The sequence below is a fragment of the Hyperolius riggenbachi genome, chromosome 6 (assembly GCF_040937935.1).
Source record: "Hyperolius riggenbachi isolate aHypRig1 chromosome 6, aHypRig1.pri, whole genome shotgun sequence".
Taxonomy (NCBI): domain Eukaryota; kingdom Metazoa; phylum Chordata; class Amphibia; order Anura; family Hyperoliidae; genus Hyperolius; species Hyperolius riggenbachi.
In genome coordinates this window covers 165,654,268-165,665,681 of record NC_090651.1, presented here as the reverse complement: position 1 = coordinate 165,665,681, position 11,414 = coordinate 165,654,268, and the positions used below count along the sequence as shown (strand labels likewise).

General features: G+C 38.7%; 1 protein-coding gene across 1 annotated transcript in view; it reads left to right on the top strand.

The window, feature by feature from the left end:
- Nucleotides 1-11,414, top strand: part of SCYL3 (SCY1 like pseudokinase 3) — a 98,387-nt gene that overhangs the window by 71,338 nt on the left and 15,635 nt on the right. Inside the window, exon 10 of the mRNA XM_068240178.1 lies at nucleotides 10,424-11,049. Coding sequence (XP_068096279.1) covers nucleotides 10,424-11,049 — 626 coding nt within the window. The remainder of the gene's footprint in view (nucleotides 1-10,423; nucleotides 11,050-11,414) is intronic.

Here is an 11,414-nt window from a genome sequence, read left to right as displayed (position 1 = left end):
CCTTTTTGTTTTTCTTTTATAGAAATGACTGAAGTACTCATTACAGATGGTGCATAGATTCATTTTTGCTCCAGACCACTTTTGCTCATCAGTGTTATTCTTTCTTTTTTTTGTTAAAAAAAAAAAAAGTTACAAATGAAGGCAGCAGCCATTGTAGGTTCATTATCTCCTTGCTTCTCTCTTCTTGCCAAGCACTGTGTAAGTTTTTTATTCAGGGTGTTTTATATTTGGAAGTAAATGTACTGTGGATTGTCAGTGAAATGAATGTAAAACTTTGCAAAAAAAAGTATGTTTTACATCATGCCGATATGATTTGGCGTAGGTAACTCTTACACTATGGTTTGCATTGCGTTTGCACTGCGTTCACATATTTAAATGTTGATGCTGCATGCTATTTGTCTCAAGAATTTACGTGTTTCAATACTATTGAATACAAACACATACTGATGTACCGTACATAAAAACACGCTTTCATTTTGTGAAGATGGGTACACAAACCCATTTGCGTTTGATAATGTGACAGCCCTTAAACTGTCAGTCAGTCTTTAACTTGTAATTTCAACAACCTGGAGAAAACCAAGGTCTAGATCAGAAGGCCAACACTTCCGTACTTTTGGATTTATATTGACAGGTGTTTCCATTATGATGTTTGTCCTCATACATTAGTTTCATGAATTTTTCATTAAAATACATTGTTACTAGCTCATTAATAAAGACCCTTTGTTTAATATTTTAGTAAAGTTTCAGCAAACTGTTTGAGATGCTCAAGCTTAGATTGGACATCCTGTTTTAAGGAATACTGGCTACAAAATGACCTGGTGGTAATTCTCTGGTAAGTATACTCAATAAGACATTCAGTACATGTGCTGGTCAGCATTCTAAAGTGCTGTTGTCAAGAACACTCTTCCAGTCTCTGATCACCTGAGAAAAGTTTATCCCACTACTCCATAAAGAAACTTTCCAACTTTGCAATATGCTTCATGTGTGTGCTTTTTTTACTTGTTTGTTAGTTTTTTATACGTGGCGTTTCTCAGTTCACCCCATGATTTAGTTTAACCATTTAAGTCCCCTTACGGTTGAGCTTCAATCCTGTAATGATCTCACATTTTTCCTCATGCACCCTCTGTTACAATGAATAACTAATAAAATGTTCTGTGATGATGAACTGCTTAGGCCCTAAGCAGCAAAGCAGCCCCAAACCATAGCATTTCCACCAACATGATTACAGTTGGTATCAGGTTCTTCTGTTGAAATAAAACCGGTTTCATCGGAGCTGCTGCACTTATCTGGCAAGGAAATGTGAGTGGAGCCGAGGCAGCATCTGTCTGAGCGCCTGGGGACCATATCTACATGTGCAATAAGCTTGTTTTCAGGCAGCCCATTGTGAGTGTGATTCTTTTAATCTTTTATTAAAATTATTGGTTTTACACGATAGCTCTTTCAGCTGCACTGTGATGCACAAGAAAGCCTGCAAACAGTTTGCTGAAGACAAGTAGACTAAGGACTTGGATTACTGGAACCTTGTCGTGTGGTCTGATTATACAGAGATATATTCTTATTTTGTTCAGATGGTGTCAAATGTGTGGTGGTGCTGAGTGTCATTGATTGGGCCTGCTTGAGTGCTCCCGGGACTGGGGAGCTACAGATAATTGTGGGAACCATAATTGCCAACATTTACAATCCCTTCCCTTTGGAAACTGCTGCAGGGCAGTACTCCAACATGATAAAGACCCCAAACAAACCTCCTAGATACAAGTCCTACATACTCTGTCTCACTTATTGGCCTGAGGAAGCGGGCATGGACCCATGAAACGCGTTGCCTGTGCAAAAATATAGTTCTCTTTTTTCCTATGAGAAAGTCCTTATTGAGGTAAGCTGCCTCACTTATCATTTTGGCTGTTGTTTTTAACTCAGTTTTATAAACCCCTGGGCGTTTCCTTACCTTCATCGTGCTCAGTCTCCGCCCCCACATCTGCAGTGGGCGGGGTTCAAAAACAGACCACAATTGAAGATCGCCACCAGTCCCAGTCTGGGACACCCCGAGTAGAGACTGGTTCATTATCTCCACCTGCTTCCTGCGTTCGGTTGTCCCCAGCAACCCACCTTTGTGAGTAGCCCTTTTATCATAATATTGTTTTTAGTGTTACTGACATACTACACCATTTGGGCTCCCGATTTTTGTTTTGTCTCTTCTTTCCAGGGTGTCCCAACACCCCATCCACTGCGTCAAACCTCCTAGATGACCACTGCTTTTCTAAAGAAACTGAGCGTAAAGGTGCTGGACTGGCCAAACATGTCTCCAGACCTAAACCCTACTGAGTACCTGTGGGGCATCCTCATACAGAAGGTGGAGGAGTGCAAGGTCTCTAACATCCACCAGCTTCATGATGTTGTCATGGAGGAGTGGAAGAATATTCCAGAGGCAACCTGTGAGGATCTAGTGAACTCCATGCCCAAGAAAGTTAAACCGAGGCTGCAAATTAATGGTGAGTACACACAATATTGAACTTTGGGTAGAATTTTGACGTTCCTCACTTAGGGGTGTACTCACTTTTGTTGCAAGCAGTTTAGACACTTATGGCTGTGTGTCAAGTTATTTTGATAGGACAGATTATGTACACATTTATGAAAGCTGTACACTGACTTTTTTTGTAATCCAGTTAACATACCTTTTTATTTTTTACCTCCACAGGTGTGTTACTGTATGACAGTATAATACTCCTACACTTCCATTTTACTAAGCTGTCAAAATACAAGCTTCTTTGAAATAACTAAACGGGGTTGTGCAAATTTCTGTTTGGGAAACGAGAATAAATGGCAGATTACTTTGACAAATCAGTGTTTTGTTTAGTCACGAATCATACCTCCCAGTCCCAACTTTGGTTATGGCTTTCCATTAATCGACCAGGAGTTAAGAATTAGATAAATGGCATAGTGGATACGGAGGCAAGACAAAAACATTAATGTGGTAATGCTATCTTACAGTGAAAGAACTGTCATAAATACATAATGCAAGTCTGGATGTTGGAGGTGGTGCCCTCTCAAGTAAGTGGAGATTCATGCAAATGTCCATGCAGATGACACAGTGATTGATGATTATTTTATATAGCTGGATACCTAGATAATTTGTGAAGACAACACTTTGAACAACCGTGTTTACTTATGTAGTATTGATTTTGCCATTTGCTTATTTGTTTAATAAATATAAAGATATAATTTGCTTCTGTCAAATTTAAATACATTTTCATTTTACATCTTTTAAATACTCCTGTGATCCATCACCGAGGTACCTGAAGTGTAAGGTATAAGTAGATATACATCACTCAAAAGCAAATGTTGCTTCTTGATATTGTGGAAAAGGCAAGTAAAACATTCACGAAATGAAAGAATACAGAAAAATATGCATTCTGAAGTCATCCGGTTTGGCCTCTAAACCTCTTCTCTTTCCAAAATCATGTTTATATTGCGCAAAACAGTTATATTAAGGCAAGCACATGTACCTTTAAATTGGAGCATTTCATGAGACCTGAAAAACCTAGTACACATGATATGCTAATTGGTGTTTTTGGTTCGCCATGTTACACTAGGCCCATGATGCTTGATACATTGCTTGCAAGTAATTACCCAAACGTAGCTGATATTGCAGTGGCTGATGCTATGTTGTTAGTGATGAAAATGTTTGAAATGTTGCTCAATTGCTAACTGAAATGCTACCAATATTTGTCTACGTGCAGTACTGCAAAGAAAATGCCCTGACCTCTTGCAGCTCTGCAGAAGTATTCTTCACTTATTATGTATCCCTAGTGTAAGACGCACGTTTTTGCCTTCTGTTTCATGATTCCACAATAAAATGGTGATGGTGCTTTGTACAAGACCTACACTTATTGGAAAAAGTGTGCCATTAGCTCAGGTACAACATTAAGAAACTAGACTTTATTGTACAGTGATGGCAATGCTTTATGAATCAACCCCTTTGTGTGGAGCATTAATCTCTCCTGCACAACTTCCCCTGATCTGTCTCCCCTGCGGTTGCAGCATTATTCCATAATTTATCAGTGGGGGAGACAGATTAGGAGAAGCCACATGTGATAGGCCTGCACTTATCTGTGTGATCGTAATCTGCCCAACACTTATCTGGCTGTCACTTACCTATATACTAGCAGAACCTAGGCCCTTAATGTAAGTTCATTTGTTTATACTTGTTTTTACTCTTGCAAGAAAGTTTGTATTCTGTATTTATTGGACATTTGGAATAAAATACTGCATATTATCTTTGTCGCACTAGTCTGTGGTGTATGCAGGATCCACTACCTGGCAGAGATCATTGCACTGGATGTTATGGCGAACAGAGAATTATTAATCTCTACTTGGATACAATTTGGATTGAGATCATCAATTGGATACCAGACTGATGTTTGGCTTCATTTTTTGTTTTAAACTACACAGATAGGCTTTATTAGTGCAGCGCCACGGAAGATGCTGCCGCTATATAAATCAATAATAATAATATTGGTGTTGTACTGTAATCAGAACTGGAGGGCCGTATCTCCAGCTGCTTCTATTTCATATGGTTTATACCCACTAGGAAAAACTTCGATTGATAAATATTTGTCAGTGGTATGGGACCCATGCAGCATATCTGCTGCAGTGATGTGTGGCCCTCAAACTCAGTCAGTTGTGAAGTAACACCACCCCCATTCAGTCTTTACACTTTTGAACTGTTAAAACTTGACCACTCACACGGGTCAATGGAAAGCTTGTCACACTATGATGTGAAGTTGAAGGCTGCAGCATATAGTATAGGTGACACTAGAAAGCTGAGGCACACTATGGAGGGATCTAAAAATTGTATGCACTAAAACTTTCGTACACAATTCATCATGTACCCACATCATATGGCCACAGCAACATCTTTCTTCCCCCACCAACATCCTACAAGGGCCACTTGCTTGTATTGCCCCCAGTGTTCTCCTTCTGTGGTTTGATTATTTATGTTAGTATCTGCGTTGAATGATGCCCACCCTTTAGGCAGGGGACACACTTATCTATTTTTGTGCAAGTTTTCACAGAAAAAAACAATTTAAACTGAGAACTCATGCTAATCAATGGGCTAATTCACACTTAATGCATTTTTCGTGTGCAAAAAAAAACTGACATCCTGCAGCATAATTATGCAAATTTTGTTAGTTTTCTCTATCAATGACATTAGCTACTGTGAAAAAAAAATTAGTTTGTCTGCATACAAACACACATGGGACTTGATGCACAAAATGGTGCTAACTATTAGCACGGCTTTTTGCACTTTTTAAACGCGAAAACCGTTTTTTGCGCGCAAAAACGGTTATCGCACGCAAACATTTGCAAATTTTTCACGCGTTAACGGTTGTGTTCACGCGATAACACAAATTTTTGTGTGCGAAAGCTACTGTTAATGCGCGAAAAATTTGGGTTAACTCGCGAATGCTAATTTTTGTGCACGATAACTGTTATCACGCGAAACTTCGCGCGAAGCACTTTTTGCAGAGTGCTAACAGTTAGCACCGTTTTGTGAATCAAGCCCATGGTGTGCAGAAAATTGTGCACAGAAAACTGAAAGTCAAGTGTGCCCCCTTACTGTCACCATCTCTAGTCAAGTTTTATTGGAAGCAAGAATAATGTGCACCTGTGTTCTGGTAACCTAGTACAGTATAGCTTTATGTAAGAGAGAAAACTGTTACTGGGGGACCCCATTTATGGCAATTATTTGTAGGGAATAGTATCATTTTGACATACACTGAGGAAGACAAATACAGGGACTGACTTCTTGCCCTGATTTATACCAAAAAATGAAAATCTAAGTAAATCTAAAGGCTACAAAAAATGACCACAATCAATAGGCAACTTTTACTTATTAATCCATACTCCATTTGTCTGTACTTGCATTTAAATTATTAAGCACGTTTACTTTGTAATATTTTAGATTGTAGATTGTAAGCCTTTGGCAGGGCCCCCCTCCCTTAATGTGTCCTTCTTAATTTTGCTACCCCAGCAATGACACCCTCCTCATGGACTAACTCGGACTTGATTTGCTTGGTCTCTGTAAAACGCATTTTATTGCCTGATTGCATATATAACCGTGTGCTATGTTGTAAAACCGTTTGCTACCACTCTGACTGTCACCCCTTGTTACAATGTATGTATCCCTATTTATTGTCCAGCGCTGCGTAGTATGTTGGTGCTTTAGAAATACAATAAATAATAATAATACTTGCTATTATTAAAAATGTTCCCCTTCTCATAAAACAATCCATGCACTAAAGAGTTCAGAACCTTTAGGCTAGGTTCACAGTGGTCAGTTGTATAATGCACATGTTATAAAAACTGCAATGGAAACCAAACATAGACTTTAAAGAGAATCTGTATTGTTAAAATCGCACAAAAGTTAACCATACCAGTGTGTTAGGGGACATCTCCTATTCCCCTCTGTCACAATTTCGCTGCTCCCCGCCGCATTAAAAGTAGTCAAAAACAGTTTTAAAAAGTTTGTTTATAAACAAACAAAATGGCCACCAAAACAGGAAGTAGGTTGATGTACAGTATGTCCACACTTAGAAAATACATCCATATACAAGCAGGCTGTATACAGCCTTCCTTTTGAATCTCAAGAGATCATTTGTGTGTTTATTTTCCCCTGCAGCTCACTGAAGAGTTACAAGCTGATTGTTTCTTTTTGCAGACAGCTCTGCCCGGTTGTCTGTAATTCTGCAGTATGTGACTCATCAGTATGTGAACAGAGGATTTATCCAGCTTGTAAAAGATAAGAGAGCAGAGAAAAGCTGGCTAATGTAAATAACACACACACACAGGGGAGTGTGCATAGAGGGGGCCTGCAGGGGGAACATGCATAGCAGATCACACTTAAGAGTTGGCAGCCTTCCAGACACAGGATGACAAGTCCGACAGGGGAAAGATAGGCTGATTTATTACAGAGATGGTGATAGTAGAAAGTGCTGCAGTAAGCCAGAGCACATTATAATAGGTTTAGGAACCTGTAGGATGGTAGAAAACACAATGACATTTTTGTTACAGAGTCTCTTTAATACAAAGCCTGCATGCAGTGAGTTAGAATAACTTGCGATCCGTTACAACGCAGTACTGTGATCAATAATACAAAACTTTAAGGATAGCATTAAAAAGGAACTGTACTGTGATCAGGCCCATAGAATTCTATGGGCAGTGAGTTTACATGCAGAATTATTCTGCAATGCAACTGACCACTGTAAACAGCCTTAAACTTATTGGGTGCCTCATCAGCGGGTGCAGGATTGTTAAACAGGTTGTGTGCCATTTGCCTGCCTTAGTAAATGAGAAATAATGTAATTGTAAAATTCGGGCACAGTTGTTAAATTACATTAACTTTCTGACTAAATTGTCAATGCACACCTCATCCATGGCGAAAATGAATTAAGTTATTGGAGATGCACAGGTCTCCTGTGTATGAAATGGAAAACTACTGTGACATACTGTAAGTAAAAGCCTATATTTACAGTACATAGTTTTAGAGTTTTAGACTAAAGAAAATTTTACATTAGTTAGATATTTGAAGATGTTCATGCTATTTGTAATTTGGTTGGTAAATTCATTCATTGGATGATGTGTTTCTGCCATTCCAATTGTGAATGTGATGCTAATCTAAGATGCACTGTGAAAAACACTGCTGTGGTCTTCTCCAGAGCTTTTACTGGTGGACATACTATTCTGCAAAGTAATAGCCACTTGTGGAACTCAGGCTTGCCTCTGGCAGCCACTGGCCTAGGTGGAAGGCAAATGTAAATACTTGGGTAAAGACTTTTTAGGGCAACCAGAAATGTGAGCAACAAGGCAGTACTTACTACTTAGTACTTTAATTGTAAAGCAGATAAATAATTGGGATAAACGCAAAACGAAGCACAGGCAACAGATGGACCTATGGTAGCTGTTGATCAAGATAACATACAGAGCATGTGCCAAACAAGTAAGCAAAAACTATCCTGAAGAACAGAAGTCAGAACAAGGGAAAACAAAATCATGCATAATATTAGTGGGGAAAATCAGAAGGACTTTGCTTAAGCATTATCATGATGCTCTGAGCAGTGACACAAGGAGACTTATAAGGAGTGACAATACCCAAAATGGTTTCTTTTAAAGGTTTTTATGTCATTTTTTAAACCAAATCTCCTGCAGTATCACCTTAGCGATACTCTGCAAGAGCATAACCTTACTTTGTTTTGAAGTACTTGATTTTGAATTTTGACCATTTCTCTGTGATAATGTAGACTTCCTTGAAGACCGTTTCCAGCCATATTGTCAGTTTAACTTTTTTTTTTCCTGTGCCCATATTAGAATGAAGGTCTGTAGCAACATAACCTATGATATACAGATCCATACATATCCAGAAAGTACCTGTTTAAGTTGTAGGGGAGTGCTGTAGCCGATATTTGTGAATGGTCTGGTGTCCAAGTCTGGTCACCTTCTTTTGAAGGTGGAACTGAAAGTAGATTAGAAATGCACTCCATTGGTTCTGGCATGTATTTAAGTACGGTACTTCCATGGGCCCTCTGCATATGGATTCTAGACACTGATCTCTCCTATCTGGATACTTAAGCCCCATCTACATGATACGATTCTTTGTGCGATTCGATTACGATTCTTTTAACGATCCGATTAAATCCAACATGTCCGATCGGGATTCGATTCAATTTGATTTGCCTTTGTTTTGCAATGCCAAATCCAATTGAATCGAATCCCTATCGGACATGTCGGATTTAATCAGATCGTAAATAGAATCGTAATCAAATCGCACAAAGAATTGTATCGTGTAGATTGGGCTTTAGACTTCTGTGCATGAGCCAACCTTCTCTTGTAAATGACTTAAGCAAAGGAGAATGGAAAGGCTGGTACAATGTGGTTTATTGTCATCAGTTAAGTGCTGGTGTATGTATCAGCATTAAGTGAGAAAGGTTCAAATGATAGTTCTGTGCAAATGCAAAGTTCTGATGAACTGGTGTAGGAATGGCAGCAGTGGATGCCTATTTTGCAGAATTTTTCCTGGCTTCTTCCGAGGTTGGGTGCACAAAATCGCTGCCACTTTCACTCCAGTTAATCAGTCACGAAGTATCTCTTTGCATTTGCACAGAACTGTCGCTTGCATTAAAACTCTCACTAATGCTAATACAGTATATGCACCAGCACTTTACTGATGACAATAAACTACATTGCGCCAGACTTTCTGATTTCTTTTGTATGTTCAGCACCATTACTCTCTTAAAGTTTACTGGAGTGTCTGCAAGTGACAGCCGCATCATCACCACTGGTTTCACTTTGCATGTACTGAGTGCCAGCCCCTTGTCCATATTGATTGACAGGTCCTCTATATGGCTGCTGGACACAGACATTTATCCAGGGCTGGACTACAGTAAATCCCACTAAAAGTGCTGTCCCAGCTGCCAGGAGGAGACAGCCTGAGGTACAAAATATAAATTAATTTGACTACATGGCCACACCTGTAATTGTAACTGAACAGCTTCAAACAAAGATGGTATTATTTTTTTTCTAATGCAATAAATTTTACTTAATTTATCAGTGGAAATCAATTCACTTCAAGAATTTATCTGCATGTCAGAACACAGAGGCAGGAAAATAGAAATAAATTAAAAAGCCTTAACCTTCTATACCAGGGTATCTCAACCAGGGTTCCCTGGAACCCCAGTGTTCCTTGAGGACTCTGCAGGGGTTCCTTGACATTTCCCCCCATCGTGGAGGAAGTACAATAGAGCACATTATAATAGGGGCTACGGTAAAAGAACCACTAAACTGGGGGTCAATATAATAATGAATATATATATATATATATAATGAATGGCAATGTAATATTAGTTAGTGAAATTAACAGCCTCACTTTTAAAGACCTTGCCTCCAGAAAACTAAATACAGGGGTTCCTCAAGATTAAAAAATTGTTTGCAGGGTTTCCTTGAGATCCAAAAGTTATTTGCAGGGTTCCTCCAGGGTAAAAAGGTTGAGAAAAGCTGTTCTGTACATAATGTATACCTGGAGTTCTCATTATGTCCTAATGTCCTACCTAGGAATGTCAAACTTAATGTGTAAATCTGTAGTTTCAGTGGCAATTATTATTATAAAACAACAACCACTTCCATGGCGCTACACAATTATGTACATTTTGTTTTTACCAAAAAAAAATCACTTACAAAAAAGTTACATAGACAAACAAGGTTAATACAGATAAAATAACTGTATACGCATATTCATTTTTAGATTACGTTACATATTGTATTTTCTCCAGACCTGAAAGTAGCTAAAACTAAGATTTTATAGTATGTAATATTTTTAGATCTTGATATTGTACATTTTTATAATAACTATATTCCCATTACTTTATTTTTTCAGAGAACTACTTTCCATGTTCATTGAATAACGTATCTAGGCACAAAGACTGCCTTCTAACGAACTGTGATCAGGTGCAACAGTCAACAGAAGACTGGCCAGATTGGAGCGAAACTGAGGGGAACAAAAGCGAGATTTCTATTTTACAAGAAAACACAGAGATCATCAGCACATTAGGATCAGAGCAGTGGAATGACTTCAATTGTGATAGCTCAAAAACTGAAACCACCGAGGCTTCTAGTAACACAAATAAAACTGCAGATGACACAAAACTTTCTACCCTGAACTCTGTTTCTGAGCTGGATAGTAGAAGAAATGAATCACATAATGTGAAATCAGATAAGGTATATAAGCCCCCCTTACTTACATCAGGACCTGGAGATGAACAAGCTCCCAAAAAGAAAGCTGAGCCGGGTTATGGTTTAGGAGATGAATTTACAATAAAGGTTAGGAGCAAAGTAAAAGACCTAGAGCTGGACTGGTTTGCAGACATGGTGCCAGACATAAAACTCTCTTCTTCTTCTCCACTTGAATATGAAGAACATAAAAAAACACAGACTGATGTAATTCCGTCTGTTCAGCAAGGAACTACGTTTTCATCCAAGTTTGCAGCTGCTGAAATCACAGAGGTAAAAAGGAATTTGCAGATTTTTTTTGTTTTTTTGTTTTGTTTTAGAAAGTACCAAGCTGGGGTTTATTAATCCTGTGGGTTATGACTGGAACAAGCATGCAGCTAGTGTAGTCAAAGAGGAGTCCGTTCTCCTTCTCTCTGTAGTCACTGCCAGTATACAAGTGATCTAACAAACCTTGTCTAGATGTTTTTAAATTGCCTTGTAGGTGGTAACCTTCACCTGGGTCATGTCAGTACCTAATTAGGTTGATGATTTGTGAATCAGCACTTGTTTGAAAGCAGATTTGTGCATACACTCGAAGCAAGATTTTAATTTCTTGCTGGAGATTTGCGCATGTAACTGCATCAACTTTTCAGCTATAC